The sequence below is a fragment of the Somniosus microcephalus genome, chromosome 5 (genome assembly GCF_052327205.1).
Source record: "Somniosus microcephalus isolate GS21.2 chromosome 5, FLI_Smic_1.0, whole genome shotgun sequence".
NCBI lineage: Eukaryota > Metazoa > Chordata > Chondrichthyes > Squaliformes > Somniosidae > Somniosus > Somniosus microcephalus.
The window spans coordinates 263,183,988-263,207,284 of NC_140991.1; the positions used below are offsets into that span (position 1 = coordinate 263,183,988).

The window sequence follows — 23,297 nt, forward strand, 5'->3', positions numbered from 1 at the left end:
ATACCTTCATAGTCTCCTTTATTCAAGCTTAGCACGCTTGTTTGAGATCCAACCTTCTCACCCTCTAATTGAATATGGAATTCAACCATGTTATGATCACTCATTCCAAGGGGATCCTTTACTAGGACATTTTTAATTAATCCTGTCTCGTTACACAGGACCAGATCTAAGGTTGCTTGCCCCCTGGTCGGTTCAGTTACATACTGCTCAAGAAACCCATCCCTAATACACTCAATGAACTCATCCTCAAGGCAGCCCTGCCCAATTTGATTTGTCCAATTAATATGATAGTTAAAATCCCCCATAATTATAGATGTTCCCTTATTACAAGCCTCAACTATTTCCTGATTGATACTCCGTCCAACAGAGTTGCCACAGTTCGGAGGCGTATAGACTACGCCCACTAGTGTTTTTTTCCCCTTATTATTCCTTACCTCCAGCCAAACTGTTTCATTGTCCTGATCTTTCGACCCAATATCATTTCTCTGTATTACAGTGATTCCTTCCTTTATTAACATAGCCACCCCACCTCCCCTTCCTTCCTGCCTGTCCTTCCTGATCGTTAAATAACCTGGTATGTTTAATTCCCAGGCATTGTCACCCTGCAGCCATGTTTCTGTAATGGCCACAAGATCATACCCATATGTAGTTATTTGTGCCATTAACTCGTCTATTTTGTTACGAATGCTACGTGCATTCAGATAGAGAACTTTCAAAGATGTTTTGTGACACTTAGTTCCTGCTTTTGCCCTTTTTATTACTTTACCTTTTACTCCATACCTTCTGCCCCTTCCTGACATGCTCTGGTTTTTAATTTCCCCACTGCTACCTAAGTCTATGACCTTCTCTGTTGTCGTTTGTATTATTTGCTCTCTAGGAACCTCCCCCCCCACTAGTTAGTTTAAAGCCCTCTCTACAGCCCTAGTTATATGATCCGCCAGGACTCTAGTCCCAGCACTGGCCAAGTGAAGCCCATCCCAACAAGGTAAGAGGTGATATCAGTAAAAGAAAACATTTTTTAAACACTTATTTATCATTTTAAAATACTTTAAAGAAAGGCAAGTTTATTTTTAGCCCCGTTAAAAACTTATTTTTTCAAAAATTTAAATTTTTGTTTAAAATAGTTAATTTATGTAATTTTATAATCATTTTAAAAATGTGATTTAAAAAAAAATGTATTTGAAGTTTCACTTATGTTTTGAGGCTGATCTCTATTCATTGATCTGACAGGTCTTCCCTGCTCCCCATGGCCCACGTGATCCCAGGGACGCTGCGAACTAGCTGCGCCCCGGGGATACGCGGGCCCTGCACACCGGCAGTTTGAGGAGGCACAGCAACGGAATTCTATGCCGGCCCAGAGCATTACGGTCGGCGCGGTTCGTTTGTGCAGGTCGGGGGCTTACGCCCGCGGGAAGCCTCCGACCGGAATTTCTGGGCCATTAATGTCTTTTTCTTAGCTTTAAAAAAAAAAGGTGGGTTTCTTCGATGGAGTTGGTCTTATTAAACTCAGGGAATGGGCTCCTTTAGCACCTGATAACCAGGATGGACAAAGTAAGTCCATCTGTTAATAACTACGCAACACTTTTTAAATGCACCACCATAAAAACACGAAAGATAATTCTGTGTCCAGTGGCAGGAAAAAGCATCATCAATGAGAGATTATCTTTGGGAAATTCTGTTAAAAAATAGCCCAATTGGCTTCTGATGTTTTCTAGCCACTTGTACATCCCTGATTTTAATCACGCCACCATTGGCGGCCGTACCTTCAGCTACCTCGACCCTAAGCTCTGGAATTTTCCCCCTAAACCTCTCCGCCTCTCTATCTCTTTCTCATCCTTTAAGACGCTCCTTAAAACTACCCCTTTGACCAAGCTTTTGGTCACCTGTCCTAATATCTCATGTGGCTCATGTCAAATTTTGTCTGATAATGCTCCTGTGAAACACTTTGGGACGTTTTACTGTGAAGCACTTTGGGACGTTTTACTATGTTAAAGGCGCTATATAAATGCAAGTTGTTATTGTTGAAATTTCTTCAGAAATTAGAGTGATCAGGATAACAGATCATAGCTAAGTACATCATACTCTTAAGAGCATCAAACGTATGGCAGCACAGCGCAATGGGATGTTGTTTCATCCAATCATCTCCCACATTGCTAAGTTTCCTTTTTCAATGATGTTATGTGGAAACACCAGCTAAAGGCCAGGCATTTCCACAGAAGAGGAAGAAAAATACCAGTCTGTTGGCATGCTAAAGGCTGGTTACAGAGCAGTATAGAGAGGCCTGAGAGCATGTCACTTGCTGAACTCCTTGGTTGCACCTCAGTTTCTTTTGCTTTTTTAATCCTTAAAAAAATCTGCAGTCATAAACGACCAATTTATTATATGTTCCTCAAATAATGAACCTTAAATGAATTTTCAACTTCAACATATTCCAAGCTCAAATGGTGGATTAAGAAAACTTAATGAGAATAAACATTAGTTTGCTTTATAATTAGGCAAAATGGCATTAATCCATGTCTGGCAAAAAGCCTGGGGACATAAATTTTGAAACAAATCACTGTGTACTTTTCAGCATTTCTAAACTAAGCCCAATATCTTGGCAGAATTATGTTTTGCAAATAGCTGCAGTTGTCATCAAATGTAGACTGCAACTCCAACAAGGACCAATCCAAGGCCTTGCAGATTCAGGCAGTTTCCAATACAACCCAAATCCATTTTCGATGACACCCATAAGCACTGCACAAATGATATATTAAAAAGGCAAACAAAAAAAGGCTGAGCATTAGAATTATCTTTTTTTAGTAAACATTAGCCATTAAGACAACAAGCCTGAAACGATGTTACAGAACTGTAGTTCTGAACTGAAGTTCTTTGTTCTCAACAATACTGAAGTGTTCATGAATATACAGAATATTTAGCTGGTTGTGCAGAACCAATTTTTTGGTACTAAAAATCCTAGCAGATGTGGTGTATACTTCAACTGAGTTCTTACAAAATTTACAAACCACAGAGGGAGCACTAACCACTACTGTAGCTGGTTATTTTTTACAGAAATGCTGACACTGTTTAAACTTCAACATGAATCATTTAATATTCAGGCCAAAAGTGGAATGTTGAATGCACATACTTACCTCAAAACAAGTAACAGCCAGCTGCGACAAGCCATCTACATAGGGGCCCAACACTTTATGCTCTCGAACTTTCAGGGTGTGCCGACTCCTAAGAAAGGAAATTATTTCAAATAGTTAAAATAATACTATGCAGAACTCAAATAAAGAGCTAATAATGATTTTGGAACATTTTTTACACAAGAACCAACCTTTGGCAACTATTACAAACAGCTTTAGCTCAAAAACATTTCCATCTCCAAATCAATGATCGTGCTCAAGGCCACCGATTTATGTTTTTTTATGGAAGAAGGGTCAAAGTTGTGGCATGCAATTTCCAAAACACCAGTAAAAATTCTTGAACCCCCACACAAATAAAAACCGAATTTGACGTGATCAGTCACAGTGAATCAGTTGTAATGGGTTTGAGCACCAGATTCAACCGAGTCTTTCCATGCTTCATTCTGGGACACAGGGGGGAAGTTTGCGGATGATACCACGGTAGTAGGCCAGATCACCAACAACGATGAGTCAGGGAGGAGGTCCAGCATCTCGTGAAGTGGTGCGCCGATAACAACCTGGCCCTTAACATCAAGAAAACCAAAGAAATCATTGTGGACTTCAGGAAGTCCAAAGGCGGAAGTCACACCCCCATCCACATCCATGGGGCTGTGGTGGAAAGGGTGGACAGCTTTAAGTTCCTCGGAGTCCACATCACGGAAGACCTCTCCTGGTCCCTCAATACCTCCTCTCTGGTGAAGAAGGCCCAGCAGTGCCTATATTTCCTAAGGAGGCTGAAGGGATGTAACCTGTCACCCCTGATCCTCTCTAACTTTTACCGCTGCACAATAGAGAGCATCCTGACGAACTGTATCACAGTATGGTATGGCAGCTGTAGCTACTATGACCGGAAAGCCCTGCAGCGGGTAGTCAAAACTGCCTAATGCATTACCGGCACCCGGCTACCGACCATAGAGCACATATACCAGAAACGCTGTTTACGGAGGTCACGGACCATCATCAAAGACCCTACCCACCCCAGCCTGTTCGCCCTCCTGCCATCTGGGAGACGCTACAGATGCATTCGCACCCGAACGACCAGATTTAGGAACAGCTTCTTTCCCAGGGCTGTCATCCTACTGAACTCCACAAATAAATTCTAAAGCCTGCACATCTGCCAATGCACTTCATTATGGTTATGTTTATGTTAATGTATTACAAGCCAAATGAATGTTGAATGTTTAAATGTCTTAATCTAAATGTACACTCTCGGGAGCCGCAAGCCTACATTTCGTTGTACTGCACTTGTGCACTAACAATGACAATAAAGTTGATTATGATTACGATTATGAAGGAAGAAAAGAGGCAGATTACAGCTTTTGCGCAAGTCAGTTTATAAAAAATTAACAAGTTTTGCCAAGTAAAATCTGGGCACCATTTTGTGGGAAATGGAGAAGGGGCAAGGCAAAAGAGAAAAAAAGTTGCCAGCATACTTGACTACAAGCTTCTGTGGTCAATCACTTGCTGACAGTAACTGTGACGTCATCTGCACTTCAAGGAGAGAACCCAAAAATGAGAGGCTCTATAAACACAAACATGGGGTGGGGCAGGGAGGTGGGGTGGGTTTGCTGGTAGGAAGGTCACAGTTTGAACAAAGAAAAAAATAGTACAAAGCTGAATGGAAAAAAATTAAGTGAATTACTGGAGATAGTCAACTAGGTCCATATGGGTGTCCAGCATTTTTTCGCACATTTAAAATCTCTAAAGCACCCAAGGCTCAGTTTAGCCACTTGTACAGTTCAATCAAAGCTGATCCATGTCCATCGAAGCTCTAAACAGGACTTATAACAATTGAAAGCAAAATTCAGCTGTAGCTCCATGTTTGACTTTTGTGTATGGCCTAAGAATGGTGCCCGCAGTTAGTTAGACTTGCCTTTGCCTGTTTAATGTTGACGATATGGTGTCCTGCAACTTACTGGAAGTGCGAGATGGAAAAAGCGCAGCGCCCTCTATTTGGCATCTGGGAAATGAGTGAACAGGGCAAGCAACTGTGTATCACCTTAACCAGATTGAAGGATTTTGAAATTAACTCAAGGTCTGAACAAGGAAATGCAAGTTAGAATGGTGAATTCAATGTCAAATCAGGTACAGAAAACAAAATAAAGAGAGGGAAAGGAAGATTGGATTGAGTGGGAAAAAAAGGCAGAAAGTAAAAAAATAATAATTTTAATTAATTTTTTTTTTAAAACAATTAAAACCTTAAGGAATGAGACTCCACACTTGTCATAGTTCATTTTCAGTGCCAGAGAGGTTGACTGGCAGTAATTAATACTTATCACACCATTAAAAGGGTACTTAGACTCAAAATGACTTAACTTTGTGGCGAATTTACCTCCTATCTACCGTGTAAGTACAGCAACTTCATGCCGCCCAATGCATGTGAATGGTGAGCCAGACAGCCAAATGCCGTTTTTGTGAAGTTAACGGTGCAGCGATGCATCTCCAACAGCAACCTTTTGACTTCTGCGTTTAATCGCGCATCTGGTCTCGCCGGAAGTTGCTGTGGTATTTGCACATAAATAACGGCGAGAGCTCGTTACTTTGACAACAATTTTGGGGCCTGTGTATGCTAAAGAAGGGACTTCTCTCATCAGTAAGAAATACAAGCTTATTTTGGCTGATTTAACCACATCAATTCAAACAGTCTGCAGGAGCTTCAATTTGTGCTCATCTGCATTATACTGTCTGACCGATCATCTGCATTCCTTTATCGGGAATGTTTGTTTTCACTCAAAATATTTACAGGAAACTTTCGTTTAACCGGAGGTTAAATGTCCGGAAAGCTCTATCTACCGGCAAAATTCAGGAGCCGTTTCCTATAAGTTTTTTTTACTTCTCGTTGCTTTTTTTTCCAGTCAGGCTCTGCAAGGTCTAGCTGAAGCTGTTGCTTAGCTACAGAGACGCTTTTAAGCTGCGGCCGACTGTTTTGAAGCTGTTGGGTTTGTTGATTCACACTGAGCTCAAAAGCTCCGTATATGTTTTAACATTAGCGCTGGTTTCTACGGCAGTTTTGATGGGACGGCACCAGCTCGGTCCCGTCAGTGCCGGATACCAGAAAATTTCCTGTAGTTACCACCCACACACCAATAACCACCGCAGATCAACTAAAAAACACAACTGGATACAGCAAAGCTCCACCCGCTGCGTAGGAGTGATCTCACTGCAGCAAAAATATGGCTACAAAAAACCATTTCTGCTTATTTGCAAATACTTCAAAAGAAGATCACTATTTAAATGACTACACCAGATACAAAACTTTCAGTATAAACACTCTGTATATACAACCTCTATAAGGTTATTGCTTTACTCAGCACCTCAGGATAGCTTCAAAATGAACAATTATACCAGTCTGTAGTTTGAACATAGCAATTTTCACTATGCATTGTGCCTCCCACTGCACACAGCAATTATCAAGGCCAAAATTGAGTAATTTGCCAAAAATAAGCAAACTTCCTCTATAAATGATATAGAGAAGGCAAAACGAAGGCCAATCTTCCGGCAGCAAGAATTCAGATTTCCACAACAAAGCATCATTTTTGTCTGAACTCAATCAGACTAGATTACAAGGCTCAAATGTTACATTTGAATTTCATTCCCCCCTCCCCAAACCAGGAAAAAAACTGAAACCAATTTCTGAAAAGCTGGTTTGACATTTCTACCCTATCCTAATGCCTTAATTCAGCAGATTAATTCAGTTTGCAACATCTGACAGCGTGCAGCTGTCGTGTTTACAGTCAACATGGTAATGACTTGGATCTACTGGGCTCATCCGCAGCAAATTTTGAACAGGACAATACTTGTGTGCAAATAAAGTGATTTAATAATTCACTTTCAGCAAATAATAAATGAGCACAAAAGAAACTGGTGCTGCAGGGACCCCAAAAGGCACCTGGATAAAATGGAAAATCAAAAAGTAGACCACCGTGGTTTATGGGGATGATCAACTTTAAGCCAGGGTCAATGTGGAGCACGGAATTCACCTCTGAGCTCAGTGAGGACTGTAACTTTAGTTTACCAATATGAAGATAATCATAGAATGCCTTGCTAAGACCTAACAGACATTAGAAATTGTGGCCACCTGGGTTAGGGGGAAGAAAAAAATGGGGAGGGTTAGAGCTCCCTGCTACACCCAAAATGGAAGTCCTTTAGAATTAAAACCTTAAAGTCATTTAGAATGGTTATCATCTATCATGAGTAACCATATGTGGCCCAACAAGTGTCGTCATAAGGTCCACCTTTATATCGGAAGATCACAGACTTGTGACCCAGAGCCTTGCCATTGAAGTCTGCCTCCTACCATTAGGAACACGTTCTGTTGTTTCTCCGCCAGGGTACAAAAAGAGATTTCCTTATGTCCAGCCATCAGTCACAAGTAAAACCACTCCCACAAATCTGTTACCACAAGGTTAATATTAGTCCATCTTTTTCTTCGGTTTATCTTTTTTTCCGCCACCCACCCCACCTGAAAAGTCATCAGCTAACAACTGTACTCCTCAGTATAGGGAGCAGATAGAGCCAGTGTCATAGCCTAACCTGTATCAGGCATCACTCAAAGTAACTACAGACTGAGCCACTGGGTCCAATAGATGTCCAGTCGGGAATATGCAGTTTTATCGCTAGTGAAGAATCCCATTAACATTTTAATGGGACACCATCTCCCAAAAAAACTCCATTCCCTAATCATATAAATCACAAGGAAGGAAAGGAATATCCAAGAGATCAGTGTGAGGTAGTTAAGCAGTCTGAACTCCATAGACCAGACATTAGGGGGCATTGGGTGCAATTCAGCAGATTAAGTAAAGAACTACTTGTCAAATTTGCTGAATTAATAACACTCTGGCCGATAATGATCCCACAACACGATTTGTGCAAGAGCGTGGAATTCTCCCAGTCCAAACCTTCTTAATAAATGCCACAAACCAAAGTGGTCATTTATCTCTTGCTCTTCATAGAATGTTGCAGAATGTCTGTACAACAGTCAGTGCACTTTCAAAGTAATTAACTGTGAAGTACCTCGAGGGGTTTCAACCTCTGCTCACCCATACAATGATTTTTCCCCCTATACAAAGATCTACCATATACTGTAGTCCAGTCCTCAGATCAAAGGAAGAGTACTTGCAGGGCATAGAGAAAGTCATTGCTCTTTCCCCCTCCCTATGGGTAAGGATTGCAGAGTGCCACGAACAACAGTTGTATGGCACTGTGTGCAAACTTGAGGTTTCCTTCAGGCAACAGCCATTTAACAAAACCAGATCGAGAATGGAGAGTCAAACAACTCTACATTTTTAAAGCAGTTTGTTATCATTTAGTAGCTCTGCTTGTCCAATTGCAAACAAGTTTCAAGATTTGTCATGCTTCCTAAGCAGTATTATTTGATTCACTCGAGAATTAAGCACAAAATCTAGGCTGACACTTAATGCAGTACTGAGGGTGTGCTGCACTGCTGGAGGTGCCAGCTTTTGGAAGAGATGTTAAACCGAGGCCCTGTCTGCCCTCTCAGGCGGACACAAGCGATCCCATGGCACTATTTCGAAGAAGAACAGGGGAACTCTCCCTGGTGTCCTGGCCAATATTTATCCTTCAACCAACACCTTAATGGTCATTATCACATTGCTGTTTGTGGGATCTTGCTGTATGCAAATTGGCTACCACATTTCCTGCATTACAATAGTGGCTACGCTTAAAAAGTACTTAATTGCTGTACAGCGCTTTGGGACGTCCTGAGGTCATGAAAGGTGCAATATAAATGCAAGTTCGTTCTTTCTTTGTTTTTCAATAGTTCACATGTCTGGTATTAAACATTTAAAAAGAGATACTTCCGTAGTCAAAACCATGATTTCTCCGTCAAATGTGAAATTAATTTTGTCCATAGAAGACTGGACATGTCTGCAATTTGGTATTACATAAAGCTGTAATACAGATTTCTAAATAGTCTGCAATTTTCCTGAAATCACTTTGTTAACTACCACCAGCAGTGAGATTTGAAGACAAAGTCTCAGAATATAGATGATTCACTTTCCTTAAATAAAAATAAGGCTAAATGTGGTCTCCTTTCTACTCCCCCTTACAAAAAACAACCCTGACAGCTTCAAAGTTTAAAATTAGAATTGTGCGGCTGAGGTTGAAGAATGTTGCTTGGCAGAAGAGAGGAAGCCTTATTCTGCATGTAACCATGCTGGATCTCACTTGGGAATATTTGAGGTATTCCATTCCCCAACACCAAAAACCCACACCTTAATTAGTACAAAAGGTTCAAAAAATATGATTTATTACATGGTCTCAGAGTTACTTTTTGAACTAGATTGTACATGCACTTAATATATACAGACACACAAACCTTAAATTCTACGATGCTAGTTTGAGAGAATCAGGGAATAAACTCACGTTAAAGCCGTTAGATAGCGACATGCCTAGATTAGCTTATAGGAACAAAATACAAAGCAACTGTGACTGTTGTAATGACACCATATTCTGACACAATCATTCATAAAGAAATGCTCTGCATAAAGAACCCTTCCCCACCCCTCCCCAGAGGAGTAAAAGGGTCATTATCAGAAGCTCCAACTCATCTGGAATATCCGCAATTAGTCCCACACTCCAATTACCCCAATCCTTTCTAAAGCTTCACTGCCATTCCATTCCCCAGCATGTCAATTTCAATATTCTCCCCCTCATCTACAATTCTCTCCATGGCCTCATCTTCAAGTCAGTCAAGATGCTTCAAATGAGGTCGATCAACTCTATACAGAGCACATCCTAGGGCACCTTGCAAGCCTGTTCCAAAGCATAATGCTAAACTGTACACACCAAGAAGGTGTGTGATCTATAGGCAGCAAGAGATCACTTAACTTTAGTGCTCATCTCCTGCCTCTGGCCCTTGCAAATAGCATTCACTCCTTCAAAACTGTACTTCTCAGCCGCAATGTGTAGCCTTTTGAAATTTTCCCCCCAGTTTTATCCACCTTGCACATCCTTCTCTGCTTTGAAAAGATCTCCTTTTCAACCGTGCCTTTGGATTCCCCATCACATAATCACAGACTGTTACAGTGCAAAAGGAGACAAATGTAGGTCCCTTAGTCAGAAACGGGAGAATTTATAATGGGGAACAAGGCCCTTCTCTGGCGCTAAAAACTTGGACAAGATGGAGAAGGTGAGACAGAGAGCAGAGCGCTTCACCAATGAGGCTCTGGAGTAATTGGTGGCCGCAGTGGAGCACCGGGTGCAAGATGTTCTCTACCCAGACAATGGCAGGAGGCTGAATCATAAGGACTACCGACGAGCTTGGAGGGATGTATGCCAGAGGGTCAACTCCAGCAGCATGGTGACCAGGAGCCCTGTCCAATGCAGAAAGAAATTCAACGACCTCACTCGGGTCGTGAGGGTGAGTGTTGTTTCTGCAAACTTCTGCATCCCTTCATTTGCACCTGACTTTATGGCTACAGGGTGGGCTGTGCCCCATTGGCCATCTGCCAGCAAGCACCCATGGCCCTTTCTGGGCACACACATGCACATTTGACTCAAGGCATCATGTAAGGGCTCTTCCACCATGGGGGGCATGAGATGATCACTCAGGGCATCATGTAACATAACTTCCCCTCCTTTCCCCTGCAGTCCAAGCTGGCAAGGATTCGCAAAGACCAGCTTCGTACCGGTGGAGGACCTCCACAAGTGGTCACTCTCACAGATCTCGAGGAGAGAGTCCACCAGATTCTTGGAGGACGTCTGAGTGGTCCTGTAACCACTGCAGCTGCCGACCCCATTGTCGACAGCGATGGTAAAGTTCTCACCTTTTACAACTGTCTCCTTCCACTTGTTCCCCCCGCCAGCATGCTTTCTCACTGTGGACCCATGTCATAGCCTTGCCGCAATCTGGCATCCCTTGCTGCCAAGCTGTCCTTTTGCTAAAGCCACTCTTCCACCTCCCTGCTTTCAGATGCTGCATCACCAGCTCGGGAGCCGGGCCCTCAAGCTGCCAGTGCCAGTGCCTCCGAAGGCTCAATGAGAAAATCACTGTCCAACAGAAGGTCAGCAACTCTCTCCAGCAACGATCAGAATGGCCAGCCCAAATGGCTGCAGCTTTTATACTAGTGCTGTCCCCTTTAAATAGCGCCCCCCGAGTCCGAGAAGGGCCTGGGAATGCTCTATCCAACTGTCACTAATAGCGCCAGGCGGAAAGGTTGCGGGCGCCACCGAATATCCGGTCCGGGGCGCCAAAAAGGCGTTGCACACTGAAATGACGTCATGATCTGCCTGCGCCCGTGGGCGCGCGCAAAGTGTTAGCGCCAGCGCTAAAAGGATACTCAATATGGGAGGTGGCGCTATATTCACTGCGCCCGCCTGAAAATTGGGTAACGCCCCAATTCTCGGGCTCTTTAGGCGCTAATCGCTGGCGCTACCAACCGAATTTCTAAGCCCAAGGGTCTAGTGAGAAGGAGGAATTAAAGGAAATTAGTATTAGTAAAAAAAAGTGCTGGAGAAATTAAAGCCGATAAATCCCCAGGGCCTGATAATCTGAATTCCCAGAGTACTAAAAGAGGTAGCCACGGAAATAGTGGATGCATTGGTTGTCATCTTCCAAAATTCTATAGGTTATGGAACAGTTCCTACAGATTGGAGGGTGGCAAATTTAACCCCACTATTTAAAAAAGGAGGAAGAGACAACAGGGAACTACAGACCGGTTAGCCTAACATCAGTAGTAGGGAAAATACTAGAGTCTATTATAAAGGATGTGATAACAGGACACTTAGAAAATATCAACGGGATTAGACAAAGTCAACATGGATTTATGAAAGGGAAATCGTGTTTGACAAACCTACTGGAGTTTTTTGAGGATGTAACTGGTAGAATAGATAAGAGAACCAGTGGATGTGGTGTATTTGGATTTTCAGGAGGCCTTTGATAAAGTCCCACATGAGGTTAGTGTGCAAAATTCAAGCACATGGGATTGGGGGTAATATACTGGCATGGATTGAAAATTGGTTAACAGACAGGAAACAGAGAGTAGGAATAAATGGGTCTTTTTCGGGGTGGCAGGCGGTGACTAGTGGGGTTCCGCAGGGATCAGTGCTTGGGCCCCAGCTGTTCACAATATATATCAATGATTTGGATGAGGGAACCAAATGTAATATTTCCAAGTTTGCTGACGACATGAAACTAGGTGGGATTGAGAGTTGTGAGAAATATGCAAAGAGGCTTCAAGGCGATTTAGACAAGTTGAGTGAGTGGGCAAATACATGGTAGATGCAGTATAACGTGGATAAATGTGAAGTTATCCACTTCGGAAGGAAAAACAGTACATTATTTAAATGGTGATAGATTGGGAAATGTTGATGTACAGAGGGACCTGGGTGTCCTTGTACACCAGTCACTGAAAGCAAACATGCAGGTGCAGCAAGCAGTTAGGAAGACAAATGGTATGTTGGCCTACATTGCAAGACGATTTGAGTACAGGAGCAAGGATGTCTTACTACAGTTATACAGGGCCTTGGTGAGATCACACCTGGAGTACTGTGTGCCGTTTTGGTCTCCTTACCTAAGAAATGATATACTTGCCATAGAGGGAGTGCAGCGAAGGTTCACCAGACTGATTCCTGGGATGGCAGGACTGTCGTATGAGGAGAGATTGGGTTGACTAGGCCTGTATTTGCTAGAGTTTCGAAGAATGAGAGGGGATCTCATTGAAACGTATAACATTCTGATAGGGCTAGACAGACTGGATGCAGGGAGGATGTTTCCCCTGGCTGGGGGGTCTAGAACAAGGGGTCACAGTCTCAGGATACGGGTTAGGACATTTAGGACTGAGATGAGGAGAAATTTCTTCACTCAGAGGGTGGTGAACCTGTGGAATTCTCTACCACAGAAGGCTGTGGAGGCCAAGTCACTGTATATATTTAAGGAGATAGATAGATTTCTGGACACAAAAGGCATCATGGGGTATGGGGAGAGAGCGGGAATATGGTATTGAGATAGAGGATCAGCCATGATCATATTGAATGGAGGAGCAGGCTCAAAGGACCGAATGGCCTACTCCTGCTCCTATTTTTCTATGTTTCTGTAGCCCATTGCACCCGTGAGGCTCTTTTGAAAGAGTTTTCCATTTAGTCCCATTTCCACGACCTTTTTTCCTCAAACGCTTAAAAAAATTATTTTTCAAATATTTATCCACTTCCATTTTAAAAGCTATTACGGATTCTGTTTCCGCCACTATTTCTGAGAGGGCAGTCCATGTCCTAAACTCTTATATTCTTTTGCTGACGATCTTAAAGTTATGCCCTTTAGTTACCAACTCACTGAAGAGAGGAAGTGTGTTTTCTCCCATCTAGCGTATCAAATCCAATTTTGAACACTATCAAATCTCCTCTTAACCTTCGAGCGAAAACAGTCCCAGTTTCTCCAGTCACTACTTATACGTAAAGCGCCTTATCCTTGGTACGGACTTAGTAAAGCCTTTTGTGCCCTCTACATGACCCCAATATTCTTCCGAGTCAGATGCCAAAACTAGTCACAATGTTCTAACTGTGGCCTAAGCAAAGATTTGCCTAACTTCAGCATTACCTCTTTGCTGTTGTACTCAATACCCCAAGTTATAAAGCCTAAAATTCCATGTCAACTAATCATCCTATTTTTCAAACTTTCTGTCCCTCAGGTGGATATAAAAAGATTTGAAGGGGGGCAGGGGCGTTCTCCCAGTGTACTGGCCAACATCGATATCTCCATCAACATCACTAAAGCAAATTATCTGGTTACTTATCTTATTGCGATGGTTTTGGAACATGGTGTGCACAATTTTGCCACTTTTCCCTACATTACAATAGTGAGTACACTTCAAAAGTACTGTAAAGCACTTGGGGATGTTCTGGGACCATGAAAGGTGCTATGCAAATACAACTCGTTACTTTCTTGATTCTTCTACTACTTTTACAGTTTTAGTGCATATTTCCCCTCCTGTGTTGTCCAGCTGTGGGACTGCCTCGCTTGGTTCCACTCTTAACTATCCAGTCTTTCACAGAACATCTCCAGCAATGGCTTCTCTTTCCACCACTGCTATGCCTGGACTATGTCAAGGATCTACCCTTGGCCTCCTCTTCTTCTATATGCTGCACCTTGGTGGCATCATCTGAATACATAGGGCTGGATTTTGATACTGGAGGCGTGACTACAACTTTTGGGGTTGTAGTCCCGCCTCCATAGAGTTGTGGCTAACCCACGCGATTTTTCACTTGATTGACCTTGTTGAGCCCACCCAGCGGGCTCAGCAGGCCAATTAAAGGCCACCCGGCAACAGGTGACGTCACAGATTGACATTTCATCTGTCGAGAGCTTTTGACAGATGAAATATCAGCGTTTCACAGCTCTTTGAAGCTGTCAAACACTGACAATCTGTACTCTAAGTTAATTCCTTCCTCTCAGGCTGATTTAGAGATCTCTCCAGAACAGAAAGCTGAATGCTGCAACTTTTGACAGCTCGCGGCCATTCTGCTTTCTGTGCCGGTGAGATGAGGGACTCCCGAGACCTGAAGGAAGGAAGGCTGTAAAGGTAAGAAAAGGTAAGTAAAACACTTTACACACACCAAACACACTTACCTCTGCGCTCATGCACCCATCACTCACTGACATCTCGAACCCTCCAACCCAACGGTCCGCCTCGCTAACTTGGTGTGGTTTGGAGCCGTCGGGAATCCCACACTTCAGGAATAAAAATAGGGATTAGGCTAAACACTATCTGTTAACAGGCAGTTAATTGGCACTAATCCCCTTCCCACCTCGGGGAGATGGCTCCCAGCACAGGTCGGGTATCCGCCTCCTTTGAAACTGGCATGGAGGTGGGTTGGGGCGGTATGGGTTCATGCCCCCCGATTTCGAGATTTTAACCCCCCACATGCCTCCAATCCCGCCTCCACGGCCCAATGAAAATCCTGCCCATAGGGTCAGTTTCCACTGATGACAGCCAGCTCTACCACGGCACCACCTAGGTCAACCTCTCCACTGCCTATGGGCTGTTAGACTGCTTGTCCAACATCCAGTCATGGATGAGCCGTAGTTATTTTTTCAGATGAAAATAAAAGTAGGGAAATATTAGGTGATGCATTTTGGGAAGAACAACAAATTGCATTGATATAGGGCGTTTTAACATAGACAAACATCCTAAGGCGCTTCACAGACACACAATCAGATAAAACTGGACGCCGAACAAAGAGGGGTAACCAAACGCTTGGTCAAAGAGCCGGATTTGAAGGAGGCTCTTAAAAGGAGGAAAGGCAGGGGGAGAGGCAGAGGGGTATAAGGAGGGAATTCCAGAGCATGGTACCTAAGCAGCTGAAGGCACAGCTACCAATGCTGGGAAGAGAGATTCTGGAAAAATAATTTTTTCCCCCCTATTTTATTCATTCATGAGATGTGGGCTTCGCTAGCAAGAAAAGCATTTATTGCCATCCCTAATTGCCCTCAAGGTGGCGGTGAGCCACCTTCTTGAACCACTGCAGTCCGTGAGGTGAAGGTACTTCCACAGTGCTGTTAGTGAATCCCAGGATTGTCACCCAGCAACGATGAAGGAACAGCGATATATTTCCAAGACAGGATTATGTGCGACTTGGAGGGGAACTTGCAGGCGGTGGTGTTGCTATGTCCTTCTAGGTAGTAGGGGTTGCGGGTTTGGGAGGTGCTGTTAAAGAAGCCTTGGCGAGTTGCTGCTGTGCAACTTGTAGATGGTACACACTGCAGCCATGGTGGTGGAGGACATGAATGTTTAAGGTGGTGGATGGGGTGCCAGTCAAGCGGGCTGCTTTGTCCTGGATGGTGTCGAGCTTCTTGAGTGTTGTTGGAGGTGCACTCATCCAGGCAAGTGGAGAGTATTCCATCACACTCCTTACTTGTGCCTTGTAGATGGTGGAAAAGCTTTGGGGAGTAAGGAGGTGAGTCACTTGCTGCAGAATACCCAGCCTCTGACCTGCTCCTATAGCCACAGTATTTATCTGGCTGGTCCAGTTAAGTTTCTCGTCAAAGGTGACCCGCATGATGTTGATGGTGGGGGATTCAATGATGGTAATGCCATTGAATGTAAAGAGGATGTGGCTAGACTCTCACTTGTGTGGCACAAATGTTACTTGCCACTTATCAGCCCAAGTCTGAATGTTGTCCAGGTCTTGCTGCACGTGGGCACGGACTGCTTCATTATCTGAGGAGTTGCAAATGGAATACTGTGCAATCATCAGCGAACATCCCCACTTCTAACCTTATGATGGAGAGAAGGTCACTGGTGAAGCAGCTGAAGATGGTTGGGCCTAGGACATGGCCCTGAGGATCTCCTGCAGTGATGTACTGGGGCTGAGATGATTGATCTCCAACAACCACTACTACCTTCCTTTATGCTATGTATGACTCCAGTCAGTGGAGAGTTTTCCCCAATTCCCATTGACTTCAATTTTACTAGGGCTCCTTATTGCCACACTCGGTCAAATGCTGCCTTGATGTCAGGGGCAGTCAGTCACTCAGCTCACCTCTAGAATTCAGCTCTTTTGTCCATGTTTGGACCAATGCTGTAATGAGGTCTGGAGCGGAGTGATCCTGGCGGAACCCAAACTGAGTATCGGTGAGCTGGTTATTGATGAGTAAGTGCCGCTTGATAGCACTGTCGATGACACCTTCCATCTCTTTGCTGAAGATTGAGAGTAGACTGATGGGACAGTAATTGGCCGGATTGGATTTGTCCTGCTTTTTGTGGACAGGACATTCCTGGGCAATTTTCCACATTGTCGGGTAGATGCCAGTGTTGTAGCTGTACGGGAAGAATTTGGCTAGAGGCGCAGCTCAATCTGGAGCACAAGTCTTCAGCACTACAGCCGGGATGTTGTCGGGGCCCATAGCCTTTCTGTATCCAGTGTACTCAGCCGTTTTTTGATATCACGTGGCGTGAATTGTATTAGCTAAAGACTGGCTTCTGTGATGGGGGGCACCTCAGGAGTAGGCCGAGATGGATCATCCACTCGTCACTTCTGGCTGAAGATGGTTGCAAATGCTTCAGCATTGTCTTTTGCACTCACGTGCTGGGCTCCACCATCATTGAGAATGGGGATGATCATGGAGCCTCCTCTTCCCATTAGTTGCTTAATTGTCCACCACCATTCATGACTGGATGCATCAGGACTGCAGAGCTTTGATCTGATCTGTTGGTTGGGGAATCACTTAGCTCGGTCTATAGCATGCTGCTTCTGCTGTTTAGCATGCATGTAGTCATGTGTTGTAGCTTCACCAGGTTGGCACCTCACATTTAGGTACACCTGATGCTGCTCCTGGCATGCTCCTACATTCCTCAGTGAACCAGGGTTGGTTCCCTGGCTTGATGGCAATGGTAGAGTGAGGGATATGCCGGGCCATGATGTTACAGATTGTGGTGGAATACAGTTCTGCTGCTGCTGATGGCCCACAGCGCCTCATGGATGTCCAGTTTTGAACTGCTAGATCTGTACTAAATCTATCCAATTTAACATGGTGGTAGTACCACACAACACGATGGAGGGTGTCCTCAGTGTGAAGAATGGACTTTGTCTCCACAAGGACTGTGTGGTGGTCACTCCTACCAATACTGGCATGGACAGATGCATCTGTGACACGTAGATTGGTGAGGATGAGGTCAAGTAGGTTTTTCTCATTTTGGGTCTCTCACCACCTGTCGCAGGCCCAGTCTAGCAGCTATGTCCTTCAGGACTTGGCCAGCTTGGTCAGTAGTGGTGCTACCAAGCCACTCTTGGTGATGGACATTGAAGTTCTCCACCCAGAGTACATTCTGTGCCCCTGGTACCCTCCGTGCTTCCTCCAAGTGGTGTTAAACATGGAGGAGTACTGATTCATTAGCTGAGGGAGGGTGGTAGGTGGTAATCAGCAGGAAGTTTCCATGCCCATGTTTGACCTGATGCCATGAGGTCCGGAGTCCCAGGACCACGCCTTCCCGACTGTATACCACTTTGCTGCCACTTCTGGCGGGTCCGTCCTGCCAATGGGTCAGGACGTACCTAGGGATAGTGATGTGAGTATGACCATCAGGCTGTTGCTTAACTAATCTGTGGGACAGCTGTCTTTCAGATGAGCCATTAAACCAAGGTCCTGTTTCTTCTCTCGGGTAGATGTAATAAGATCCCACAGCACTTAATTGAAGAGGAGATGGGGAGTTATACTGGTGTCCAGTTTTGGCACAAGTCCCCAGATGTTAGTGAGGAGGACTTTGCAGGGTTGATGGGGCTGGGTGTGCCTTGGCTGTGTCCGAATCCAGTGCCTAGATCGATGTTGGGTGATCCATCTGGTTTTATTCTTATTGTTTTTCCTAGCAGTTTGATACAACTGAATGGCTTTCTAGGCCATTTCAGAGGGCAGTTAAGGGTCAACCACATTGCTGTGGGTCTGGAGTTATGTATAGGCCAGGCCAGGTAAGGACAGCAGGTTTCCTTCCCTAAAGGGCATTAGTGAACCAGATGGGTTTTTACGACAATCCGGTAGTTTCATGGTCACCATTACTGATACTCGCTTTTTATTCCAGATTTATTTAATTAACTGAATTTAAATTCCACAGCTGCCATGGTGGGATTTGAACTCACGTCTCCGGATCATTAGTCCTAGCCTCTGGATTACTAGTCCAGTAACATAACCACTATGCTACAGAGGAGGTAGAGAAAGAGTGCAAACGAAGACGAGAGATATAGATATCAGTAGGGAGCTATACATGGGAAAGAAATGAGAGAAAGAGGGGCAATCCCAGCCCTTTCACCCACATTTCTAAGAGACAGAGAGATGGTCAGACACACAGAGGTCAGTGGTACGAAGGGTGCGGGAATAAAGGAGAGACACAGATGGGGAAAGATAGTGGGAACAGATCTTAGGTGGCAGAATTGAGCGGGGGGGGGGGGGGAGATTTCTAGAGAGAGGAGGGAAACCATTGCAGGAGAGAGACGAGGCAGTGAGAAAGACAATGAAACACATTTGGCAGAAGAGAAACAAGTTTCCCATGATACATTTATCATTAAGCCAGGGCCTGCTGTCTCCTTTTCCCCAGCACCAGCCTATCCTTCCTCTTGCCCACTCACCTCCTTACATTGTCCCTCACCGTTCAATTGGTCCTTCATTTTGCTTCAGAAAAATCTTCCACATACTGTGGAACCTATCTGCAGGCAGAATCCCACATCCACATAACCCACACAAAACATCACTACCAAGAGAACTGCCAGAAACCTAAAACTAGACTGGGAACAAGACCAAAGTATTCAGAGAAGCATGCCATTAAACTTAAAACATCTGGAGCAACTTTGTGCCAAGCTATCTTCTGCTTCTGTCAATCCTCAACTTTTTTTTTTGATGGTGTTAGCCAGTTAATTTTGTTTAGAAACACAGTTCACATTGGCCAAGATAGATAGTGAAAGCCCATGCAAAAGGTTGCAGCAGACACATGCAGACGAGGGTCTAACACTTAAAATTTTTATAAATATAGTTAGAACCATAACCCAGCCCCACCTGCACTGAAAACAGCTGGAGCTGGAGTACCAGACTCAATACTGAATCTAGCATGAGTCACTGCACCATGCACTGACACCAGGGGGTGTTAGGATGTGGATGGGACACAACAGTTGCAGTTTGCTCCGACCACCCACATTTTAAATACTGGCCACCAATGTAACTCACTTAATAAAAAATTAAAAATCATATTTTTACTTGGCAAATTCCGCATCATTAAAAAAGTAGCATTTTTAACCATCATTTTATTGTTCCATTAATCATTTAAAAAAATACCAGTAAATTTGGCTCATGTCCTGTCCTGCTGTATGTTTCCAGCATTTTCTGTTTATACTTCGGATTTCTAGAACTCAGTTTTTTGCTTTAATGAGTCATTAATGACATTAATGAGTCACATATGCATGCAGACACATACATGCAAGAAAATAAGAAATAGAAGCAAGAGTAGGCCATTTGGCCCTTCAAGCCTGCTCCGCCATTCAATAAGACCATGGCTGATCTTCTACCTCAACTCCACCTTCCCGCACTATCCCCATATCCCTTGGTTCCCTCTGTCTTGAATATACACAACGACCGAGCATCCACAGCCCTCTGGCGTAGAGAATTCCAAAGACTCACAACCCTGTCAGTGAAGAAATTTCTCATCTCAGTCCTAAATGGCTGACGCCTTATTCAGAGACTGTGACCCCTGGTTCTAGACTCCCCAGCAAGGGGAATCATTCTTCCAGCATCTACCCTATGAAGCCCCTTAAGAATTGTATATGTTTCAATGAGATCGCCTCTCATTCTTCTAGCTCTAGGGAATATAGGTCTAGAAATACTCAATCTCTCGAGGATAATACCCCCATCCCAGGAATCAGACTAGTATGTACAACGGTTCAGTCAGCTTAGACTGTATTCACATGGTACTGCATACCTTTGAAATCATGCACCCATGCATTAAGTGTTCTGGCAAGGCTGCCCATGTCTGGGTGGGCTGCACTGTTTGAGGTAGTTTGTTAGCTGCAACTTTGCAAAAGGCGAAATGGGGAACAAGTGGGATGAGCAAGAGGGAATACCCCGAGCTGTCCTGCACAATGGGGTTTTGGGACAGGCTGTTGCTCTTTAGCGGTTAAGGCTGGTCCCTCGCTCATTTACCAGGGAGGGGGAAGGAGACATTTGATGCATCCTGGGGGGTGGTCACATCAAAAAGGGCTCAAGGAACAGGGCCAGGGTTGTGTAACTCTCCAAACATGTTGCTAAATATTAAACAGTTAATTGAGAACATCTCTGCACAGCAGTAGACTGGTTGGATAGATCACGAGTACAATCTTATGAAACTGAGAGGGATGCGAAAGAATAGCTTACTCTGACAAAATAAGGAATGTTCTGTTTCAAGGCTCCAATTCCCACCTATACTTCAGAAAACCTTGAACAGCTGGAAAAAATGACCCAACACAAACAAATTCCAGCAAGTTTTCCAGACCGCATGAAAAGGAACGCAGTGAAATTAAAGCGAACGTTAAATTCCCATCACATCAGACACAGTTTAAACTCAAAACAACGCTATGTAAAAAAAATAACTGTATTGCTGCTGTTCTGCGAGTGAATCACACAAAAAGTACACTCGCAGCACAGAGAAGCTCAACACCTCATCAGCATGTGAAAGACTTACAAGGCTGAAAAAGAAGTTGGATTAATGTTAAAAAGGAACCACACCCAAGTCTAATCTGCTATTGCTGCATACCCACTCTCTCTGGAGACTGGAGAGCAACCAGCAAATGTCACTGAATACGTCTGGATTCCAGTTTAAACAAATTGAGAACAGAAGTTCACAGAAGCAAATGGCGGAATGAGATCACTGAACACAAAAAACAACAAACTCTTCAGGCAACTCAGCACAGTTGGGCACGCAGTAGTCCCGCCAACAGCATGCCCTATTAGAAAGGAACCAAATTCCCTGCCTCCGAATGTATCTGGGATCCATCTTCTCCTGGGTCCTTCTTGTAGCAGGAGGCAGAACATATTACAAGGCTGTTCCTATTGAACCTCCAAAAGTGACCAGTAGGTTGAGTGGTGCAGAAGAGTGGGCGGGGGGAGGAGGGGGCAGGGTGGGGGACTTGCTTGAGCTCATCCCACAGCTGACTTTGCTGATGACTTTTTATAAAAATTATGTCAGCACCAGTTTTATTATTTTGTATCAACGAAGGACACTGGTTTTCCAGTATAGCCTGTGACATGCATTTGCTATGATTTACCAACATGTACAAATAAGACAAAAAGCATCCTGGATTTCTACATATCCTGGATACCACCCCCTTAGTGATAAGGGGTTGCATTATACTGGAAAGCGCAGAAAGCTTCACGGCGTTGAATTAGAACATTTCATCAACATACACCATTCATTACTTTTTACGTTTTATTTGATCATTTTTGATCTGAACTTTTTGCAATATTACATATAGATTAAAGCTGGGCATGAGCTAGACAGCACATTCCATTTACCTCCAGCTTTGTAAGCCCATTAAACTGATTGCGGTGTTTTGCACCCTTTGAATTCTAATACATTTCCTGTTGACAACCACAAAAATGAAAATGGAAAAAAATTACGTGGCCTATGGCTTGGTAATTTCCTTTCCATTATTACAGTTTGAAAGGAGTTCTTCACAAACTGTGTAAATATATACCCAACATGCTCCACAAGTTAGAAAATCCAGATTAAAAAGGTACTAGTTTCAAAAACTGTTCAGAAGTTAAATTACAAGGAATTACACACTCCATTAATTAAAGGGCAAATGGGAAAATTGCTCTCTTTCTTGAACTTTCCATTACAGAATATGAAATAATTAGATTATGAAATAAACTTATTTCTTTTGAAATTTCACTCCTTTATCTAATGGATGAGGGTTTCTTTTTAAACACCACTTTGAAAGAATTGTAAGATTGGAATATTTTCTCTAGAAGAGAGCAATTATTTCTGTCCATCTGCAAAATTCCTTCAATGTCAATGGGTTGGGTTTTCAAATGGCAATTTTAGACACTCTGGCCTCATCTCCTTTTTAAAATCTTTAGTCATATTTGAAGAAGTACTTGATAATTGCCTCTGCTGCAGTGAAGAGTAATGAGGTTCAATACAGGTATCAAACGACTATAGGTGCAAGTAAAGATTAGGGGTCATTAGCCTTGTAAAGGTATGACTGAGGGGGGAGTTTATAAAAATACACGACGTTAAACAGCATAGATATGGTTAATCCGGAGCGCACTCACCAATCTACCTGTTGCAGATGCATCTGTTGATGACAGTATTGGTAGGAGTGACCACCGCAAAGTCATTGTGGAGACAAAGTCCCATCTTCACACTGAGGACACCCCCATCATGTTGTGTGGCACTACCACTGTGCTAAATGGGATAGATTCAGAACAGATCTGGCAGCTCAAAACTGGGCATCCATGAGGCACTGTGGGCCATCAGCAGCAGCAGCAGAATTGTATTCCACCACAATCTATAAACTCATGGCCCGGCATACCCCTCACTCTACCATTACCATCAAGCCATGGGACCAACCCTGGTTCAATGAGAAGTGTAGCAGAGCATGCCAAGAGCAGCACCAGGCGCACCTGAAAGCAAGGTGTCAACCTGCTGAAGCTACAAC

The 23,297-nt window shown here is 43.8% G+C and overlaps 1 protein-coding gene across 6 annotated transcripts in view; it reads right to left on the minus strand.

Annotated features, from left to right (window-relative positions):
* The window catches only part of kif13a (kinesin family member 13A), a 346,616-nt gene that overhangs the window by 148,223 nt on the left and 175,096 nt on the right, over positions 1-23,297 (minus strand). For all 6 annotated transcript variants that reach the window (XR_015078504.1, XR_015078505.1, XM_085988906.1 and 3 more), the window contains exon 7: positions 3,132-3,219. Coding sequence is in view for 4 of the 6 variants with exons in the window: in XM_085988906.1 (XP_085845032.1) it covers positions 3,132-3,219 (88 nt within the window). In the remaining 2 variants the exon portion in view is untranslated. The remainder of the gene's footprint in view (positions 1-3,131; positions 3,220-23,297) is intronic.